At 37.1% G+C, this 24,111-nt stretch overlaps 1 protein-coding gene across 5 annotated transcripts in view; it reads left to right on the top strand.

Annotated features, from left to right (window-relative positions):
- The first annotated feature begins 21,344 nt into the window (after nt 1-21,344).
- The window catches only part of smarca2 (SWI/SNF related, matrix associated, actin dependent regulator of chromatin, subfamily a, member 2), a 57,210-nt gene continuing 54,443 nt past the window's right edge, over nt 21,345-24,111 (top strand). For all 5 annotated transcript variants that reach the window (XM_067405926.1, XM_067405927.1, XM_067405928.1 and 2 more), the window contains exons 1-3: nt 21,345-21,458; nt 23,450-23,681; nt 23,879-24,008. In XM_067405926.1, coding sequence (XP_067262027.1) covers nt 23,457-23,681; nt 23,879-24,008 — 355 coding nt within the window. In that variant the 5' untranslated portion in view covers nt 21,345-21,458; nt 23,450-23,456. The remainder of the gene's footprint in view (nt 21,459-23,449; nt 23,682-23,878; nt 24,009-24,111) is intronic.

Below are 24,111 nucleotides of genomic sequence, written 5' to 3' on the forward strand. Positions count from 1 at the left end.
TTTGAATTTCTTTAATAACTACACGGTTTGAAAGCTGGGACTTTGTTTAATATCATAAGTAACCTACTCTGTCTTGTCTGTCGATGTGTGTTCAGTATCCTCTTTGTTCCGCGATGTATTTTTCACTGCGTGTGGAGTGACAGCGCCACGGCTTGTCGGACAAAGCAACAGTAACTAAGGGGGGCGGGGCTCGGCGAAAGGCTAATTATGTTCTTATTTTTTTCCTGTTGATTAGATTATTGCACCATCCCAAAGTTTCATTCCGATCAAGCTCATTTGGATCCCTTGAGGTGTGTACATGAAGGCTTTTCAGTCCGATTAAGGGCGTTTTTGTTTTGAAAAGATGTAGGCAGTGGAATGGGGGGGAAAACACAAGGTCTGGAGACGTTATTTAAAAGTTTAACTGTTTTTAACTTGAGCGCCACATTTTTAGAATGCTGTGTCATGTGCGAGATGCTGCAAAAGACGCAAGACACGAGCACAACGGTCATACACGTACGTCTAGCGTTAGTGTTTACATAGAAAAACAATGAAAAAGTAGCGCATTGGAATGGAAAAACGCATTCTGTTTGAATGGCCCCTAAGCTATCAATCTGATTACTAACCAAGCGTGCCACACGAGTCCTAGGCTGCATTCCAGGGCTGCGTTCCAATTCGTTATTTATGACCTTACTTCGCTAACTTCACTCAGTCTCGTTGACTCGGATATACGTCATTGTTTACTCTGCACGAGTGCTCACTACTGGCGGAACCTTTCCAATGGGCTGAACTAGAACGTCCTAAGCCCTTGATCACTTGGAATCCGCTATGGAGTTGATTTATTATTTAATTTTTTCCCCTTTTGAAATTGTTTAATGCAGTATTCAATATGTATATATGTGTGTTTTAAATATTAAAAAATAATTCATATATTAGAGTTGTTTGTGGTGGGGTAAATTAAACACGATATGCGGTGATGTCACAAGTGTACATATGAAGTAGACTCGCTCCCTCTGTCAAAATCAAGGCAGCGAGGGTCTGTCCATATAAACTTACCTCGTCCACTTCACGAAGTGGAACGCACTTCAAAATGGTGGCAGGGATTTCCCGAGGGGAAGTGCTTAGGGGAGTTTGCGAGTCTAAAAGTGGAGTGGAACGCAGCCCTGAAAAGCCTCTCGATCGCCCCCAGGTGGCTGGATGCAGTATAGTTCATAAACCCCGCCCTCTCCATGTAATGTAATGAATGTAAGACAAACTAAACAGTCAAATTACACGTCAACTAATGTCATTTTAGGCACATTTTTTTCACACTGATGTTAGATAAAGCGTTTGTTCTTTAAATAAGTTTGTTTTAAGTTAGTTATTTGATGCTATAAACATGCGGGTTTTGACGTCATCATTGATAGCTGAGATTACAGCGTCTCTGAGTGAAGTCGTCACTTCTCTGGATCTTCGGGAGGAGTAATTTCTACATTTCCAGAACTGTTTATTTCACACCAACATAATGTGTTGTTCTGCAGTATTAACCAATTTTGCGGGAGTATACCTTGGGCTGTGCAGACTCTGGCTCCAAGTTCAACATGCGCAGACTTGAGACTCAAGATGTCAGCGCCATATTGATACACTGGCGGCTTCAGTTACTACAATGGAAGAGAGTGAAGTTGCATCGTCCATCTTTTTGTTACAGTCTATGTTACTAACAGATCATTTGGGTGCATGTAAATGTGCATACCATGTCTCATCAAAGCTAGTACACCAGGTGAGTGTGAGTACAGATCTACTTAGGGTTTAGGGCACTTAATTAGGGTTTAGGGCACCTATCATGGTGTTTCCTATGTCCCATCACAGCATTGTTTTGAATGTGGTTAGTAATGGAGAAATGGCTGCTGTATTCTCCACAGTCCATGTAACTTGAGGAGGCCGTCGTTTCTGCCTGGAGACACATTGGATCGAGGCCGAGGTACATGACTCTTTCAGAGGGAACCTGTAGGTTGCAGCCACCACTTGGGTCCTTCAACCTCAAATGTGAACTCCATCAAAATATCATCTCTCATGTGCCGGAGACACCCTGCTCATTTCTGCAACCCTTAACACCTATGAAACCAAACAGCCTGGATACCTCCACAGGCCTTTATTACTCTTCAGTTTTTACAAAGATTTGACACAAAAGAGTCATAAAGATTACAAGATCCATACACCTTTCTATAAAAAGGTGGCAACCAACTCAAAAGTCAATGCTATTATTTCAGCAGGTCTTTCTCATTCCTGCAGTAACATAACACTCTTTTATTAACCAAGTTAGTGGAAATGCAGAGCACCTGCTCTAAAAGGGGAAAAAAAGTTTTCCTATTCTGGGTGAGTGCTGGGGTGCTGAAAGTAGAGACATTACTTACCCATATACCGTACCATTTTCAAAAGAGTAGCTTTTCTAGTAACACGCTTAGTAAGATTTTTATCATGTAGTAGGGCTCACGAAATGCTACATCATATCACAGTTATAAGAACATACTGTGTTGTGCATGCAGCTTTACAGCAGCGCAATCCAAAAAGAAGGATCAAATCGAGCACGCTTTTCTAAATGGTTCTCTTTGGGAAAGTCTGAGGGCCCTATTTTAACGATCTAAGCACATGGTCTAAAGTGCACGGTGCAGGTGCACTTAGGGCGTGTCCGAATCCACTTTTGCTGGGAAAAATGGTCTAAAAGGGTTGTCCCTATTCTCTTAATGAGTGATGGGTGTTTTGGGTGTAATGTGCAATAAACCAATCAGAGTCATCAGTTGCGCTCGCGCCATTGCAGATTCGCTATTTACATGGCGGAATTTGCAAGAGGAAAAACTGAACACTTCTCTAGTGAGGAAACGTATCTGCTTGTGCGTGAGGTTAAAGCACACGAGCAGACCATCTATGGGACAAGACGTATTCCACCAAAGCATTTTTGTCTTTATGCACACAGTAATAACCTTTTACATTGTAATCCTTTCATTTTTAATTTTTGGCATGTTTATGTACTGCTGCACATCCCTGTATGTAAAATAAGCAGAGTTTACGTGCATTGTGCACCTGCACATAGGCGCTTATTACTAACACACTCTTTAAATAACAAAAAATAAATAAATAAATATATATTATATATATATATACACATATATACAAATATATATATACACACATTTCTCCATCTCGGCACTTCAGGATAATTTGTATAAATGAATTGTGGGAATGTGCAGTTTCAAAAATCTGCTGAAAAAGAAGTAAATGTATTTATACATATTTATACATAAATAGATACTATGAGGCAACAACAAAAGATACAGAACAAGATAGGCTGTTAATATTATTTCATTGCGCAAAAGTATTATAATATAAAAGGCTCCGCACTTATGCGCATCCCGTGCACAGAATGATGCGCTTGAAGCAACAAGGAGTCACAGCACGCAGAGCTGCGCTTCTCGTTGGAAAATTCAAAACACAAAGGGAACAATTTTTGGTGCGTGGCATATTAGATCGACGCAACAGTTTATTGAGCCTTTTCTTTTAAGTTTTAAATTTCACTTAATGAGCGTGTGAAGAACAATTCATAGTGCTCTCTAGCCCAGCGTTGTGATCTAACAGACACCCGGTAGAAAGTAACATGATTTAGAAACATCAATAAACTCTAGCAAGATGAAATCCTTTATGCAAAACCATAGACCTTTATCTATTGAAGTACAAAAATAAGTAAAAGAAGACAAAATTCAGCGGTCTATGTGTACTTAAAGGTGCTCTAAGCGATGTCACGCGTTTTTAGGCCAAAACATTTTTTGTCACATACAGCAAACATATCACTATCCACTAGTTGCCTGTCCCCTGAACACACTGTAAAAAAAAAAAAAGCGCTCTCTGTTGTCGCCACAAGCTCCGAAAATGGCAATAAAAACAAACTGGTGCAGCCTGGACCACGAAACATAATAAACATGCTCCAGCCAATAACCGACAAGAATGATTTTAAATGCGCGTTCATGACTGTTTCAGGAAACACGGAGGGGAGGGGGAGGAGGAGGAGGAGGGAGGGTCAAGCTAGCCTGTTTTGTTTGACAACACTTCGACTGTCAACAGGAAGTTACTCTGCCCAGGATCGCTTAGATCACCTTTAAATATTTTAAACTTAAATGTATAAATAGTATTGATATTTTACATATTGCATTGCTACATCGCATCGTTAAACATATAATCGATATATCTATCTATATCGATGTATTGTTACACCTCTAGCTGTCACCCTATAGGGGAAATTTTATCTAATCAAAACCCAATTGTTTTTGTGAAAGACAAATATGGCTCTGATTAAATTATACAACTTTAAATACTTTAAAAACAAAATAAATGTACAGATGTAATAAAAATGCCTACTTTTTTTTTTATTTTTTTTTTTTTATTAAGGCCTAATTTGAAATAGCTAACTAAATTCTACAATTTATTTCTTCTGTGGAACATAAAAGAAGTCAGTCATGGAAGTCAGTGGGCCCTAATGTTGTTTGGTTCCCAATGTTCTCCTTTGCGTTCTGAAAAAAAAGGAAAAAAAAAAACAAATGGAACAACATGAAGGTGAATAAATGATGACAGATTTTTCATTTATATGTGAACTATCAGTTTAAATATATCAATGTGTTTAGCTATCAAAAAATATCAGTAGCTTGTATATAGTTTAGCAAACTACATTTTCAAAGTAGCTTACCCAACACTAATTCTCATGTATCAGCATTTGCCAAATAATCTATTAAAGGAGAGAGAGGGAAAAAAACAAGTTACTCAGTATTTCTAATACGGGTGGGCTTAGGAGAAAAGCGCAAGTATGCATACTCATGACACTTTTCCGAGGAGAGGACGAGGACCCATCAGGCCGTCAATAAAATGCAGATCTTTCACATGTAGAAATACCAGACCATCCGTCACACAGCAGGTAGTCAAGACTCATGTGCGCGTCCTCTAAACCAAATCACACAACCATACGGAACATGTGTTCTCAAAATGTGTGACATCTTACCCACACTGCACCTCAAAGTGCAGGATTTCAAAGGCCCACTGCGGCATTTATTGTGTCTACCTGGACTGTATATTTTTTTGCAAAGCAGTTTCGTTTTTATCAGCTAGAGGAAAAGTTTAGACTGGTCCAGTTCACATCACACATAAACTCTTTGTTTAAGCTGTAAATGTGTAAGCGTATGTGTCCCGTCACGTTACAGGTGCTCGTTGCGATGATGGTGTGATGATTTAAAGCAGCCAGTGTATTAAGATAACATCTTAAGTGAGTCAGTTGCAGTTGCGTCTGTATCTTTTGGAATCACATCAACTACAGAATGTTATAAACTGCAAGATTGTTGGGAAAGATTGTGCTAAATTTCCCCAGATGACCAATAGAATGACTAAATATACGGGCATTAACCCACATTGTATAATAGTGAAGATAATATAGCAGAGAAATGATACAGAACAGAGATAACATAATGGTAGATGGCCACTTTCTTGATCAGATGCATCATGGGTGACTGCAATGCTGATGCTTCCACTCACACCACTAAAAATGCTCATCTAAGCAAAGTTTAAGATCAAAACGCCTCTATCTTGTTAACAGAGGCATGAATTTAATCACAGTCCCTGAAAAAGTTCCCTTATGGTCAGAATCTTGCGTTCGATCAACAGTTTCTCAGGTAACCTCTCTGATGTGCCAAAATGCAGCAAACAACACCCGCATCCAAAAGTATTTTGCCATGCTTCGTCGCTGCGATAGATACACCACCACTGAAAGAATGCAGGGACTTTCTCAAGAAAGAAATGACCAATCAGACACAAGGAAGTGCACGGAGACCAGCTCCATCTGTCAAGTCCATGGCCGAGTCATGAACCCTCCTCTTCCTCATGCTTTGAGCAGTGAATGTGAGCTCTTGTAAAGATACCTGCTGCACTGCCGCTCTGATTAATGCCTCCAGACATTTGACAGGCTTTGAAGATCTTTACACCCATGCATGCAGTGGGTCAGTGGTGGAGGCCGTGCGGTGGCACGACGTAATTTTGTTTGTGGATGTTCTAGCTGTCCTCATGTCCTGCGATCCTGTCTACTTTCACGATTGCCCTGATAGCTGTTCTGGTACGGGTGCAAAATGTAATTCAGGATCAAAGCAGAAAACACAACATAGAGATAAATACAGGCGGTGTCCTGCGGTGCTCAGTCAGCTGCTAGATAAGACACATAATAGGTTTAAATCCAAAACACTGACGGAAAAACACATTTCACAAAACCACAATCTCAGCACTTTGTGGCAGTTTCCCTAATTGATTGAATCAGTAATGACCATGCTATTTTTTAAGTACTAATGACAGTGCAAATATGACTAAAATATAAAACAAAAAAACAATCCGCGTAGCACAATGAGAAAAGCTGGTCTTGGACTGATAGTATGAACAATGTGAACAGAACATCAGCCATAAATGGGATACATATGCTTAAGCACTTTGGGAATGATAGGACAAACTCTCTTTCCTCACTAGGAGAACAACCTCTGGGGAATTATTAAGACTTCCTAGAGTTCATATTTGAGCTTGAAATGGTCTATAAAAGGCCAAATGATATCAAGCTGTGCTGAGGTACAGTATATTTTGTGGCATTCATTTTTGGTTGGAATATACTATAGTGCAAGAGTAATAAATTATTTAAGGTGCAAATGTCTATTTATATTTAAATTAGATTTTTGTTTCAATACACCATTTGGAATATATACGTTTTATATTAAATTTGTTATATAGTGTATTTAAATAAAACAAATATGGCTACAATGTGCTGTTTATAGTATAGGCTGTACTACATTGTTTTAATATATACTATATTATTTTACTGATTATGACTTTTAAAGGAAGGCTAGACAATGGAAAACATCCACAAATGAGAGCAGTGCCGCACTGGAATCATCTTACCTGTTTTGTATTGTTTTGTCATCGGTTACAGTTTATCTTTGAAACAAGATTATAAAGTTTGTCTATACAAATACAGGCAGCCCTTGTTTATGTAACAGACAATTTTAAGAGGTACATTCTCTTTATCAGAAATCACTATTTACCAACAAACAATGTTTAGCTGGTCAGTTCATTGTTCAGCTATTGAGCTTTTTTTCGTGGATGTGTAAAAACAAGGTCAAGATGTCTAACACATTCTCAGAAATATATTTTTACTCCACTGGTAGTTGCAGTTAAAACAAAAAATGGATATAATCCATGACATTCTTCCTCTTTTTTAATTCTTGGAAGATTATCAATTGAGCAAAATAAGGACAAGGATTTCGGATATCTTTGTGGGGACATAAAACATAATATAGGGTTTACCTGAACCACACACACACAAACACGCACACAGGTTTGTTTTTGTGAATTGTGGGGACATTTAATGGTTTTTATACTGTACAAACCTTATTTTCTATCACCCTACACTACCCCTACCTCTAAACCTATCCATCACAGATTTTTACTTTCTCAAAAAAACTCATTCTGTATGACTTATAAGCCTTTTTGAAAAATGGGGACATGGGGTAATGTCCTCATAAGTCACCCTCTCCTTGTAATACCTATGTCATACCCATGTCATTATACAAATTTGTGTCCTGATGTCACAAAAACGCACGCACACACACACAGAGAGAGAGAGAAACACACAAAGATCAATTGACAACACCTTAAATAATGAAAAAGAAATAATTATACAATAAATATGCAAAATAAATGATACAAAAATTCTAAGTAATTGTACTACAGTGGCTTCAGGTATCAGTAATGTGATGTAATCAAACATTTGAACATTTAAATTTTGCTTATGTAAAAGTTTAAAGAAGATTCCATGTAATGGTGATCCAGGAACTGTCATCTTTGTGCCCTTGAGAGAAAGGCAAAGTGTTCTTCAAGTCACTTTGGATGACCAAAACAGTACACGTCATGTCAGTTATTTTAGGAAAAATGACTGTTTTTCTTCAAAGAATATAGTGTAATGTTGTTGGTCTGTCGACTTTCCACAGAATTAGCACTGGCACTGTATCAGTTAAGAAATAGTGATAAAAATAAATAGCAATATTGAAATTGACAGCACACATAACTTAAGGTATGGTCACATTTACTGTTGTTTGGCAAATTTTCATGTGCAAAATCCAGTCATTTAAATTGGAATCCACACAATCTGGTATTTCAGAATGGGTTCATCCACAGAAAATTGCCTGGTTTGCAAGTGTGGGCTTTGCTTCATGTATTTATTTCCTGCAAAATTCCACTAATGTACCTGCAACTTTATTGTATATGAACGAATTGTGTGCATTGTGATTTTGTCTTAAAATTGTTTTTATATTTATTATAATATTTTGTATATTATTAATATGTTTTGTTTTTCCACAGAATGTTGTTATTGCTAGCATTTCTTGCCACGTTCTTTGTTCCCGTTTGCCAGTTCAAAATTCCTCAAACACAAAATAAAATACACATTTTACTCAACATCCACCTCAGTTTTAGTTACAGTAGACAGTAGTTCAAGGACACTGGGGGGAAAAAAACAAAGAGAAAAAAAAAAAAAAACTCTATGCCTTTTCTAAAGGAAAACACATCTAGCAGATCTCAGACGTACGTTGTATAGAATTGCCGTTGACATGACAACTTATCTCTTTGGCAATGAGCTGAAGAGGCTTGTTACATGCTTCTGTGACACTTCCAATCAGCACTAGCACTAAAGTGATAGTGAAAGACAAGGAGGCAGAAGCCCAGCCCAGTCACTTTGCCTGGGCGCATTCATCACACAAACCGCATCATGCTTTATTCCAATAAAGCCTCGTGAAACAAGAGCTGATTTCTTGCTAAATTCCAACATTAGTCACAGGTCCATATTTCAGGATTAGCAAAGTCTACAGGGAGTAATTGTTGCCATAGGAACGAATGAGGCCTGCCGGGGTTACAGAACCACTCAATTTAAAGACATTTGTTTAGACATTGCTTTGTAAAAAAAAAAAAGTACTGTTATGCTACCGGATCAACGGCCACAAATTCCAGCCTTTGTAGCTGTCAGTGAAACCTTGTGAGTGATGCCTGAGGGGCAAACAAAAAAAAAAAAGGTTTAGAGGACATTTTCACTTAGGTAAAGAGGTTTCAGCGTGTGTTGGAGCTGTCTAATGGTTACCTTGCAAAAGCTAAATAGTTATCCAAGTACTTGAAAGATCCAGTTTCACAAGTTTATATGAGGAGGATCAAGACGGGAGACCTTTCATCAGAAAAGCACTTAAGATCCATGCTGATATTCGATAGAACTTAATCACTGTTTAGAAAAAATGGCGCCTGTCTAAGCACTCTTGGATTGGATTCCTTCATTTCAGTGAGTGGATTGTGATTTCTTGGGGGACTTGCATTGACTCGTATATGATCCCCAAACATTCCGGATCACTCGTTCATTCATTCGTTTTCATCACTGTGCTAATGCTCAATGAGTCTCTTGAGACTGTCATTCTTAGCAATTCTACATTAGCATTTTAGGTCCATCCACACTGATATGCTAACATTCCATATTCTATAGCTTTAATCATATTCATTTTAACCATTATATGTTGTCAACCCATCTTTTGTGGTTTAACTGAAAGTCAACCCCCGTGACCCTTAATCCTTGGTTCTGCCAGCGCACAGTGAACTCTATGTGAACTGAGTGTTAATGAATACAGCACTAATACACTGTATGGATATAATGTGAATGTGACTGACTCTGGGTCTTATGTCACTCCATTACCTATAATCCCACAAGAAAAATAAAACATAATGACTGTTTTTGTCAAATTAGTAGTGCATGGTTATTTGACAGTCAGCATAAATTGTTTTATAATAGGATGTATCATTAAAACTTGACATCCATTGGCTAGACAATTAGCCAAACTTTTCTTATAATATATTTTTTGTAAACTCATGTGAGTGACAGCTTATCCTGTCCTCGCACCAGTATCATCATTAGAGAAGAGAAGAGATATGGCTGCACGAGGTAGGGGAAGCTATTTTGATTAAGGATTACAAGGACACATACATAAAAAAATACACAGATAAATCATTTATAATTAATACAACAATATTCCAAAATAATAATAATAATAATAATTGGGTATCATAATATTTTACAGTGTCACATAATTACAAGCAACTTACAGTAAACCAAACATGTACAAACAAGTACATGTTGTCAATTCATTTTTACTCAATACTCTTTTGTGAAATTACACTGTAATAAGGACACCTTAAAATAAATTGTCACAATTTACATTTATATAGGTGTCCTTAAAAAAATAAATAGAATATTATTGTGTTCATATTGCATTGCAAAACACGGTAACACTTTATTTTGATAGTCGATTTTTATACATTTGACTAACTATAAGAAACTTTGCAACTACATGTCACCAACAAGCCATTAGAGTATTAGTAGACTGTCTGCCTAATATCTGTTGACATTTCATTTTGATGGTTTGAAGGCTGGGCACAGGTTTGGTGGTATGGGTAAGTTTAAGGATGGGTTAACGTGTAAGAGAATAAGGCTCAACAGTGTAATTATAAAGTACATAAATTAATTAAAGCTGTAATTACATGCAGGTAATTTTGTACAAAAGTACAATGTAAAAAAAAAAAAACATGTATGAACACAATAAGTGCATTGTATCAAATGATTATTTTAAATGTCAGTACATAGTAGTTAAAGACACATAATATAAAGTGGGACCAAACTGTAACCAAACATTGTAAAAGAGTTTCATGGATCAGTGATTGAGAAACAACAAGTCAGCGCATCCCTTAAATTTGATGCCTGTGATAACTTGTGACTCGGATGGGAAATAAAAGTAATGTGTGACAGGGCTTGACAATCTTGACAGCGTAAACTTTGAATCAGACTTTGGAGAGCAGATCTGTTGTTATCAGACAATCGGGGGAAGTTTCTCTCTGTGTTTGTGCACACTTACCAGGTGAAGTTGAGACTTGTAGAGCGCCACAGCCATTGAAAAGCAGGAGAAAAGCTCATAAGGACTGTTTGGAGTTTGGACACTTGAGATCTTGCTGCAAGGGGATGTTGCTGCTTGGTAAAAGGAGAGGAAAAGATAATCAGCTTGAGCAGGATGGGGGTCCACTGTGTTCAGTTTGTGACTTCATGGATTTGACCTTGACCAGTCTGTTAGGTGACCGTTTAAAAGAATCTTATGCAAAGAAAAAGGTTGCTTTTTGTCTTGATGTCCTGTTTACAATCACAACAGATCATTAAAATACCAAATGAACAAAAATAAACTGATACTAATATAACTGATATCTGATAATAATACTGATAATAAAACAACATTTCTTAATTCTGATAGTGGAACAAGATTTTTTTTTAACTCTAAATTGAAAGGCAAAGTGATTTTAACACTGTACATATCTGTAGCGTAATTGTACAGTATATTGCTAGTTTTCATATATTGCTTGTTTTTTCACAGTAATTTTTACCTTAGTAGTTCAATCATTTATTGCAATTAAATGACAACTGTACTGTATATATAATTAATAGTTGCATGCTGATAGTTGATATCTATTTGTGTCAATGATAACAAGCACTCAGCCCTTATTATAAATTATAAAATAATTTGAACTTAAACACGATTATCGCTTAAACGTGTTAGTGTGATTATGAAATCGCAAAGGCTGCGATTATTTTTTCATGCACAGCTTGTCAATGAAGTATGGCTCCAAATGCTAATCCATCTGAAAGCACTTTGAGTTTGAATCGCTTATAATAAGAAAAATTTGAAATAATTTGAAAAAGCAACAGGCATCAAACATCTTTCCAGACATGAGAAGCATTTATTAATATCATTTATCAACTTGTCCAACAAAAGACGATATTTAATAACATGTTTTTACTCCAGACTCACTTCTTAACGATTGTTGAGCATCCTTCGGCGAGATGATGTGGCTTTTTACACAGCATAAGGAAGTCGTGTGTTTATTAGTCATGTTTAATGAATCAATGTGTTTCAATCTTCTGTTTAGTCAGCAACAGCGATATGACGCGTGTTATCTTCTTCTGTGGCAGGGTATTTTTGGAGTTTCTGTGCAAGACCGCCCTCTGGCTTTAAGACGGAGAAGCATTTACTACTGATCACAGAGCTGTACAGCTCTGACAAGCTGCGCAATAAATATTCGCAGCCTTTGCCAAATCGCGTGCAGTCGTAAATTATAATATTGCAACATATGCATTAAAAATGGTAACACCTGAATTGATGTTTTATTCAAGTCACAAACATTATTTAACATCAAACAAAATGTTTTGCATAGTCATGATCAGACATACAAGTAAAACACTAACAATACACTGTTATGTAACAATGCAGTGCAATATTTAGTAAAATGTCTTTCACAACAATATGAATACAGTATTTTAAATACTCACTGTTAAATATTTTTTTCAGTGTGTTTCAAATACAAGGAAGTAAATTTCAAAATATTGTAACAGAGGCATAAAGAATTTTAAATCTCCAAACATTCAAAATACCACATTGTTGTATTCTTTAGGTAAGCAACCAACCGCAAAGAAACATTTTAGATAAAACACTAATGATAAACTACACAGGTGCACCCACAGCTTGTATTTAGTTCAACAAATGAAGCACAGAATGCGAACTCTATTCAAGTCTGTCAATCAGCAGAATGCGGTAGAGAAAGTATTAACTTTGCAACACCTTTCATTGAGAAACACAAATCACTCATATCAGACATATGCCAAATTTGTTTCAAGAGGGTGTTGTTGTTTCAACAGTATGGAAACACTCTCTCTTGTGAAGGGCGGACAGGTTGGCACTAGCTAGCACATAATTTCTCTTTTTATGTTTTGTTTAAAAAAAAAAAAAAAAAAAAAAAATCACAATGAACTGAATAGCCTACCAGCACTTAACGTTATATATAGCCTGCATAGAAACAACTCGCCAATCCAGTGCAGGTTGTTACAAATATTATGCTTGGGCCAATCCTACTTGAAAATGTGCTCAGCCGTGATGTTTAAATATATGTCTACAAATAAAAAAACAGCCTGCATTATCTTCATTTATTGAAATTAATTGAATTCTATGTCACATATGAGTGAATATCAGCTGGATTTTTTTTTTTTTTTGTTACTTGCCAATGCATTAGACTTTAGTAAATCCAAGGCCTTTTCTAACAGAGCTAGCCATAGCGTACCATGACTGAACTCTGTCAGAATCTACCATGCAGTTATGATGAAGAGTATATGATTGCTCTTTTTGCCAGAACAATTTTATTATTTTGCACAAGTTGGAGAACGGACCTGTTGTTTCATTGAAAACAGGTGTCACCTTTTATCGTTAGTTTCCATCGAGGGGCAGCTGCCTCTAAATACCGTTCATCTTACAGATTTAGAACATTCACGTGTTTGATTTATCTACAAAAAACTGACTGACAATGAGAAATGGCAACTGCTTACAAAAAGCTCTGACCAATGCATGGCATGAATACAACTAACAGCTAAGCTTTTTTATTTTTAAAGAAGACATCAATTAAAGGTCACAGCACTGCTTTATGAATATACATGATATGTACATGCATATTCATTATTTGAGAAAGACTGCAGCACATTTCCCAGCTAACAGGGATGTTGGCTAATGTTCTGGCAAGGTTCTATCAAAGTTATGAACAAATATTCTTCAGGTAACGTGAATATAACCTTATATAGTCTATATAACATTCCCCTAATGTTTGCAAAATGATAAAATGGAACATTCCCTTAACGTCATGACTGTTATTCAGAAATAATATCTTTCATAACTTAATGGGAACCTAAGCAAAATGTTCTTGGAACAACTGCTGTGTTGACACACATTAATGATTAAAATGGACACAAATGCACAACATGCTGCTTGTAACTCAATATAAAGTGATTTCAAAGCTCATACTGAACTTTATCCTGAATGAGTCTAATTTAAAAAAAAAAAAAGCCTCTATCATATACTAGTTGTTGCAGGTGAGTGTTTGCTAAGGCCTTATGTCAAATGCCATTCACCTGATGACTTCTCTTCTTGCAACAAGTCATCACGAGCATAAAATAAGGTGAAAAAGTTACATACACACCCGTCCTGTATAACAAAAAAATCCCTCATTGTGTTTCCAGTGGTGAAAAATGAAAACAAAGATTTACCTTGTGAATGCTAACGTGAGAGGGCAGGGACGTACAAAATGGTGTCTATGTACATAGGAATCAGAAATTAATTACAGATGGGGCAGCTGTCATTCTACCACTGGCAGTTCAACAAAGCTGAGCAGAATACCTGAACTATGAATTTAGAGGGGTAAACACTTAACTTATTCACTGCGCCTTCATATGGCATCTGAGCTTCTGTCAGAAAAAGACAAGCACTGTTATGTCTACAGTCAATTGAGAGGCAATTACGTGGGACTAATCTGTCATTACCACTAAAACGAACTAAGCCCAGAGACATTGTATCAAATCACATGTGTCTGACAAAGCATGCCTGTCAGATAAACCCATTGCATACCAATGAGCACAGAGCTTGTGTGCTCAGGCATATCATGAAAGAGGGAAAAGGTCAATGTTTACTGTATGTGGCATGCAAAAGGCAGACTAGCTCAAGTTGTCGATGATACGACAGATCTGCATTCTGTAATCTTCCTTTCAGAGAGGTTTTGGTTTACTTGTCACCAGGGCGCACTCGTTTATTAATTGTCTTTTTCTGGCATCCATTTGGTGCCTTGATGATTCAATAGACTCCTTTATGGCCGTTGGGAGTCAGCGTTTGGCCCCTGAGAATATGAGACTGACAAATTAAGATAGAAAGTCAGGCCAAAACAGTTTCTCACATACCACAAGCTTCATGTCATCCTAAAGTGTTTTGAAAACCTGAGATCTCCACTGATATGACTAGCTAATGCATGAAAGTCCTCCTCTATGGCCTGTATTCATTACATGGTTCAGAACAGCCAAAGACACTGACCGGTCTTGTGCTGTCTTACTCTCGGAAAACAATATCTTAATCCAGCAGAAGACCTCAGAGGGCCGGACACGAGGTGTAATTGCTTTTGTGCATATGTGTGTGTGTGTGTGTAAGTGAGGACACTGCAGATGTTCATAAAGATATTACACAAATTCATATGTTTTAATTTCTATAGCATGTGTGCTCAGTCTGCTGACATTTTAACATTTACTGTCTTCCCAGTTCACGCACACACACACACTTGACACTGAGGGTGCGAGAATAAAGTAGCTCTAACTACTCCCAGATGCTAGTTGGTCGTTGGTGGTAGTCAGGTATTTTGCTGACATCATCCCTCAGGAGTTGAAAGTATTCAGTGTGACAAGTTAAAAACACATTGTGAGCTTAAATTGCCAAGCTCATCTTGATTTGAAGCAAGACAGAGAAGCAAGCGCACTCTTTTCAGGGCTCCAGACTAAAGAAAATGACTAATGTAGTAGTCAAATAGCAGACAAATTACAGAATCACTCAATAAAAACAGATGTTCAGAAGCTATTTAGTTCTTACTTGATGCTCGCATTGAAGTGATCCTGATTGTGTTTGTGCTATATTCCGTTTTGCAAGAATATGCGTGTTAAAAATATTGTGATTTCAAAATATTGCCATACTCCCAATCAAAGTTTCCACGAAGCTTACCAAGTTAAACAACAACAACCAATTTTCGTTAAATATTTCATTTTTTCCCCTCTGAGTTTGATTGAAACCATCATACAAGTTCAATTCTTATTCATGATTTTTTTTTTTGACCAAACCAGAACTGTGAACACAAGAGTTATTTCTTTGTGAAACGGACATCATGGCTCATGCAGTGGTTAATGGACATATCCACATAGGGACGAACGTAAGGTTTTTCAGTCTTTTGCTAATGGAGACTATATATCGATTTTAAATTATTGTTAACAATAATTAATTACTGTTAAAATTATTTTGGTTGCTTTTGTGACTACTTTGACACAGTCTTCAACCCTGCTTTTAAAAGTTTAAAGGATAGTTCACCAAAAGTGAAAATTCAGTCATCATTTATGTACCCTCGTGTCCTTCAAAACCAGAATGATTTTCTTTCTTCTGTGAAACACAAAAGAATATATTTTGAAGAATGTTGGTAAGCAAACAGTTTTGGTGACCACTTACTTCCACTGTATGCGGGGGAACACTGACATGTTCTCAAAATATCTTCTTTTATGTTCCACAGAATAAAAAAAAAAGTAATTTAGGTTTGGAATGACATGAGGGTGAGTAAATGACAGAAATTTGACACGCCCAAGCTTTATAATGGCAGTGAACGGGACCAACGAGTATGAAGCTTAAGAAAGTGCATCCATCCATCATAAACATACTCCAAACGGCCCCAGTGGGTTAATAAGGGCCTAAAGCGACGCAATGCATTTGTGTAAGAAAAATATCCATATTTAACAAGTTATAAAGTAAAATATGTAGGTTCCACCAGACGGCCTTCCAAATTCAACATACGAAAAAGCATAACTGACATTGCGGTCTGGCAGAAACTAGATATTTTACGTCATAACTTGTTAAATATGGATATTTTTCTTACACAAATGCATCGCTTCGCTTCAGAAGTCCTTTATTTTCCCCCCGGAGCCGTGTGGAGTATGTTTATGATGGATGGATGCACTTTCTTGAGCTTCAAACTCGTTGGTCCCGTTCACTACTATTAAAGCTTGGACGCGTCAGGATACTTATTAATATAACTCCGATTGTGTTCATCAGAAAGAAGAAAGTCATATAGGATGGCTTGAAGGTGAGTAAATCTTAAGGTAATTAAAGTGAACTAATCCTTTAAGAAGGATTTGCAGATGTTTGACTATCAGATAATCACTTTACACCTGAGTGTAGGCCAAACCTCTCTGATACTCAGTCATGTTAAAACCAGACAACATGTTAAGTGTTAAGTTTTAGTGCAAGAGTCTCTATCCTGATAGTAATGTGTCTTAGTTTAGCAGATGTCACGGAGGTAAAGATGACGAATAGACAGCAGAGGATAATAGTGAGTGGCAGAACACCTGCAACAAAGGCAACTACAAAGAGGCCTCACTTGACAGCGCTTCCTTCCCCCCCAGCCTCCATCGTGACCCCTCTGGAATCTCGCACCATCTTGGAAAAAGATTTCCAGCACTGCTCTTTATCAGATGCTGGTCTCAAGAGCCTGTTAAAAAGCCAGGGGTTTGCAAATCGAGTACCGGTGCGGCAGAATTAAAGGGTCGAGTGATGGAAGGTGTCCAACACCTGCTGACAAATCTACTTTTGAATGGGATGACAGAAGAGCAAATAAACATTGACCAGAGTGTGCGAGATAAAAAGGGAAAGATGTAGCCAATTGGCCAAGAGGGATCTTTAAGGAACCATTTATTGCCATGGATGGACAAAATGGACACTGCTCAGATTGAAGAAGTCAGATTTAGAGGTGCATGACAGATTTTTATTTTCACAAGAACAGACATATATAGTGTCTGCAGGATGATAAAAATAACTCCAGTTCATTAGGGCACAACCGGAAAACAATAGAGCCTAGAACCAGCGAGCGTTGTTCATTGAAACATGACACGAGTATATTCAAACCTTTCAGTATCCTCCATAACTGATATTTGTTTTAGGCATACTGGGTGTCTGTCAATCACAAGATTCGCAAGTGTAATTGCTCACGACAAACCCCTGCCGCGTGGCTTCATTTAAATACGAAAGGCTTAATAAGGAAAGTTATCCACCTGGGACGCTCAGAATACCAGCAGCACCTCGTACAAAACAAACAAGCCCTCGCAACAGATGTCACATGTAAAACTAAATATAACGTGCCTTTGGTTGGGTCACACCTGGAAAACACAGGCAATTAGCCAAAGTAGCCATGTAAGCCACTCCAATCTATGATATATATATATGGCCGCTGTGCAAATACAGAGCGTGGCGAATGCCGACACTGCCCTGGCGACTGTAATAACCGATGTGTTCATACGACGCCCACAAGAGCTAAAATTGTCTTTTTGTGAATACATTACATTTGTTGGCCTTTGTAATGTACGTGAGAATGTTATTATAAGCCATAAAGCTAAAAGCCTATTTGTGTTTATATTGTTGTGCTCATTTGAACTGGTAGTTTAAAGGCATGTTTGAGATTTAACCCCTTGGCATTAAACTGCTAAGTGTCATTTAACTTATTTGACTAATTCAAATCTGAATACTGACAGATCACCTGACTGTACTATAGGATAAGCACAGATTAGGCGACTGCGCATGCCACGATTGGAACAGTGGGCAAATTTCATAGTGGGCAGCCAGAGGAGGTAATGGTTTTAAGGCAAATTGATTTTGAAACCACTGTCCACTGTCGTTTTCCATGTCAAATGAACGCTGGTCTGGCCTTTCCTGACCAGTGAATCTGAAGTGGTGGCACTAACCATTCAGGTTATTTGGAGGCTTTATTTGGATGAATTTACATACAGGAACCTTGCACACATCCTTTTTTTGAAAATTGCAAGGATTACTGAGGAAAGGAAGCAGAGACAGAGCCAAAACCATATACTTTGTTTACCTGTCCAAAGGCTATTCAAATACAACCTTTAGTTTGTGCCTTGCAGACCAACAAGATTTGATTGGTTTGACTGATTCTGACTTTTGTTGATCAGAATTTAGGAAATGCATGCAACAACATTAATGGAAAGTTCATAGTACTCATAATGGGCTAAATTGCTTTGTCGAGTATCACCTTACGTAATTTTATTTCGATTAAAACCATCACATTATGGTACATTACATTTTATATTCTTTGTGAACAACCAGTATATCTGCAGCATGTTTTAAAACATTTGGAAAAATTATGCTTTACTTGTTTAAAGTTTTCTAAATTAAGTGGGTTGTTAAAAACCCTGAATCACATTCTGTGCTTTCAGTGGACATTAAAATCTACACCTGTGTGACAAAAAGTAATTTATCTTACAATGCGGTTAGTATTGACTTGATAAGAGAAACAACCACAAGAATACAATCTGTCATTCCAACACTGAGGTCACATTCAACAACATGCCTATCTCACCTGATAGCATCAGCCAGGTGTCAGAGAAAGCTGATGGGCGATAAGGTTACACTGCAACCCAAATTACGTTTTGTAAGGGCTGCTGTTACAATTTGTAAATACACGATTACTAGCCAGAAGACCAATGTATCATTTCAGTACATTTGAGATATTTTAACTAATTGTATAATTTGAGAAGTAGTTGTTTCACTTTTTTCTTTATTAAAACTCTAAAGAATCTAATTACAACTAACCCCCCACTGACTTAAAGCTTGACTTTATATAAATGTGAAGGATTCCAGATTACAATGTGTATTTCATCATAACTTAAACCTGTTAGAAATGCTCCTCTGCAAACTCTTATTTGGTTATAATTTTCAGCTTATAAAACAACCTTCTTAATTCATTGCCATTTATGTTATACAGTAAAACAACTTTCAAAACCAAACAAACATAAATTCTCCATTAAAGACAGAAACCTTTTCCATTCAGAACAATAGAATGCAAACTGATTTGCATAAGTCCCTCAGGTATACATATGAGAGCCAATGGGACATTTTTGTCTATCTTGGCTTACCTTTGTTGTTTGGTTTGTTATGGAACAATAGTAGAGTTTCCCTGTTGTTTTATTTAAAGATTTATTAACCCATGATAAATGGTAGATGCTGGAACAAGTTCCCAAAAAGACAAAAATGTAAGAAAAGCTTAACCTTATGTATTTAAGCAGCCCACTAGTAATATTGTGACAGTAATGCTGTTGTTTTTAGAGCTTTATGGTTTAACCTTCCTCTCTCAAGCACTTAACAACACTTGTATACTGTATTCTTAATGACGTTTGAGGTTTACTGAACTCTTCACTTCTTTCCTGTACCCGTACAAGCTAATTGTTTTTTAAAGATGCTATATAAAAACATTTTCCATGAATGTAAATGTAGATTAATATTAAGATGAAATTTTAGTTAAGCTGAAACCAACAGTTTAATAGCATGGGTGCTCTAATGACAGAACATCAATTCTGAAAACTTGTGTATTAAATAACTATAAATTATTTTTATTTTATTATTAAAAATAGGTCATTTAATTAGCATATTTGTGTGCACTATTGCACTGTAATTATGAAGGGTGGAATTTAGTAAACTGGTTAGTTTATTAATTAATTGAGGTGCAATTTATTAATTTCAGCACATGAATTACCCTCGTAACACTATGAAATGACTGTTGACTGACTCGTAGCTGTATTTGCATGTATTCGATGCAAAAGCACATTGAAATCTTAAGAACGGACTCCCTCGTGTGGTAACATTATAAAACTACAGTTTTATCACACCTTCTCTCTGCATGTGGGTTAGTCATCATAATAACTCAATTTCCGTATAGACCTACCTCTATTTAAAATAAATGAATAAATATTAACATTCCCATCGTTACTGCACAGGAAAACATATCTAAGAGTTAAAATTTTTACACAATAGCCTATTACACGGTCTATTATAGGATTTTCAGATATGTAAACAGTACAAAAGAAACACACACAAAAGTAACGTCCAAAACATATTGTCCTGGCCAACAAATATTGTAATTAATAGGCAAACTGCACACAATTATGCATTTTTTTTAAAGTGACAACTTGCCCACAGGTGACGTTCTAGAATAATGCCCTTGTCCTGAGAATTTTTTTTAACATTTCAGTTTTAATATTGATAAAAACATTCTAATTAATACAATATTCGACATGTTTTTTGATGGTGAGGACGTGGGCTTTAGAGATAGCGTCGAATGAGGTCTCCCGAGTGAACCAATCAGAAGCAGAAAACTTATTATCTTACAATTTCGTTCCAAAAATTGCTTAATTATTGTTACACTAATTTAAGTATGAGATTCAATTTCATTTATCACACTTAACAACAGGCTTAATATGCAACCTATGCATATGCAATCTACGGAACCTGTGTCAATTCTTCCGCAGTGTACTACTAACAGGAAAACATGATGATCTTGACTCTTCCTGCAGATACTTGTGGACTGAAACAGACGTGAAATCAGCACATTCAGTCCAGTGTGTGCGAAAGCGTGATCATTTTGAAACGCGTGTCCCCGAACGCCCTGGCGGACATGCGAAAGTTCCAGTAGGTTCGGCGCTGTGAAGTGAAAGTGTACTTGAAAGGCCCCGCCCCCAAATATATCACGAAATGATCGAGGTCTCTCTCAGCCAATCACATGACAGAAAAGACTGTATTTCCTGCGCTCTCAACGAATCAGAAATGACAAAACACTAAAAAACACGAACTTCAACTTGTCAGCAAACAGAAGGGGGAGGGCACCAACATATGGCAGTCATATTTTTGAAGCTGAAATAATGTGTTAGAGGTTTTATTGTGTTGTTTACCTCGCAGAAGGTAATTGGGTTTAAATACTCTTTGCTTGGACATTTATGCTGATGCATATACGTCAGTGGGCAGCGTTTTTGCCATTTTTCTGCTGATAAAATGTAGCAGGCTAGCATGCTAATATAACTGTACAGACGGTTAGCGAGCTGCTTGCTCGATAATATTAGACAGGGGGGCTTCACTGCTTGCTTGCTTTTTAACTTTGACATTATAAAAGCAGGTGAATAAACTGCTTCTCTAAGAATGCAAAACATGTTTGTAATGTCAGGAAGCTGAAAATATGTTATGAATATGCATTTGGTAGTGCGCTGTGGTTGGAAGGTCCCTGAAAGTTTGAGATTTCAGGAAACTGCAATGGCGTGAGGGGGAGACAGTCATGACAGCAGGTCGAGGAAGCCATGATCTGATCAGAGCAACTCTCTCCATATAACTCCCCTGCACTGGGCTATATGTTTGTTTACTGATTAATTGCATTGGTTCTTTTTTTAAATAAGCTTTTTGCTTATGATATTGCTGCCGGGTGACAATGACTAACGTTACTCCTAATTAATAGTTGCTTTTTTTTCCCTTTAAGTTTTCGCCATCATGCTTTTTGACATTAAACATAGGCCTGCATTTGTGTATTCAGCAACGGATTGTTTATTCCTTGCTCTTCCGTTTGGGAAGCTTTGCGTGAATGAACTCTTATCGTTCATAGATAGCGAATAGTTACTGTAATTTGAAATAGAGGGTGTAATTAAATGTTAACGTGCCTTTACATGATAAAAGTGTACCATTGTCTCACCCTGCGCATTCCCTTACACCCTTACCGTCATTATTGGCGTCTTTTGATCCTGTTCATTTTCTGAAGCGCCGCTCGGGGGGCGTGTCAAAGACCAGCGCGGGTTGTTGCTGTCATTGTTATGCAAATGACGCTGGAACAACTCTATTTTAACCCTCTTTGCATGTTTCCTTTATGTGATTGTTTTTAATAATAATTAATGATAATTAAAAATAATTCTGATTCAGAAATGTATGTTTTACTTTATTTGAGTGGGTAAGTTAATAATAATAAAAATAATAAAGCAATATTAGAATATAAATGTAAATTATTTAATAAAAACTGGTTTGGGCATTTTCCATTTGGTACTACTACTAGTATCGGGGTTTCCAAAATCAAGAAAAACATGTAAAAATCAGAAATTTTTAAAATGCGGTTTTCCAGGCTAGAAAAAAAAAAAAAAAAAAACATAAAAAAATCAGTCAAAAAGACTATCGTAATGCTACTGCATACATTTCCTCAGTATTATGACAGAACTTTGTTTCAGGTTATTTATATAAGGATGCATTAAGCCTGTAATGCACAGCCTCTCTTGGATTATTGCTTTTTTATGATAAAAAACAACAAATGTTATGCATAGTTCCATATATTAATCATAAGAATAAACATTTATTCCATTTGCTTTAGTTCCTTTTTATTCCATTTGCTAATTGAATTAATTAGCCTAACTGTAGCATTGAAAAACAATGTAGCAACTTGCCACATTAATATATAGTTTATTAATAATATTATATTTTCACCCACAAATGAAAATTCTGTCATCATTTACTCCCACTCAAGTTTTTGCAAACCCTGTATACATTTCTTTTTTCTGCTGAACACAAAGGAAGATATTTGGAAGAATGTTTGTAACCAAACAGATCTCGCCCCCCCTTGACTGCCATAATTTTTTTTCCTACTATGGCAGTCAATGGCGGTTGAGGGGGAGTAAATGATGAAAGAATTTTCATTACTATGCCTTTAAGTTTATTAGCAATTTACAGTCGCTTTAAGCAAACCACTCTTTTCATAAAATATATTTGACTTGAACTTTGTATTATTTTGCTTATTTTTTTAGTACTAATAAATGTAAAAAGCTGTAATTCGGCATGCCAAACAATGTTTGGTATTTTGGACGATAGTGAGAATCCTTCATTTACAGTTGGTTCAAGCTTTTCTTCGTTTCCACCCATATTCTCAGCTGATCGATGTCGACCCCCAATGAGCCACCGGTTGGGATGTCCCATGCTGGTCCCTCACCAGGTGCTGGCCTGTCTCCGGGGCCCATCCTAGGGCCCAGCCCTGGACCCGGCCCCTCTCCTGGCTCCGTACACAGCATGATGGGCCCCAGCCCAGGGCCCCCAAGTGTCCCGCATGCCATGCAGGGCCAAGGGGCTGGAGAGTATCCACAGGACATGCACCCGATGCATAAGGTAGAGGATTGCTTTTGACATTTGATAATATTAGAATAGATCAATAGTTGTCTAGTAAATGCAAAAACATAAAAAAATAACTCAAGTACATGTAAATGTAAAAGCACTTGTTGCTGGTTCAAACTTTCAAAAACTTTTTGAAGTTGCCAGCCCAGTATGCCTTCAGTATGTATGACTAATCTCTTGCCTCTGTTCAGCCAATGGAGGGAATGCATGAGAAGGGGATGGGAGACGATATGCACTATGGCCAGATGAAGGGGGTGGGCATGAGATCTCTGCACAGTGGCATGGGTCCTCCACAGAGCCCTATGGATCAACACAGTCAAGGTGCAATTACAAATAAGCCACATTATAATAACACAGCACTCAGTTGTTATAATTTTAACCTTAATTATAGTTCATTTTAGAGGCTTTTATTCTTTCACATTTT

This window comes from Chanodichthys erythropterus, chromosome 13 (assembly GCF_024489055.1).
Source record: "Chanodichthys erythropterus isolate Z2021 chromosome 13, ASM2448905v1, whole genome shotgun sequence".
NCBI classification, from domain to species: domain Eukaryota; kingdom Metazoa; phylum Chordata; class Actinopteri; order Cypriniformes; family Xenocyprididae; genus Chanodichthys; species Chanodichthys erythropterus.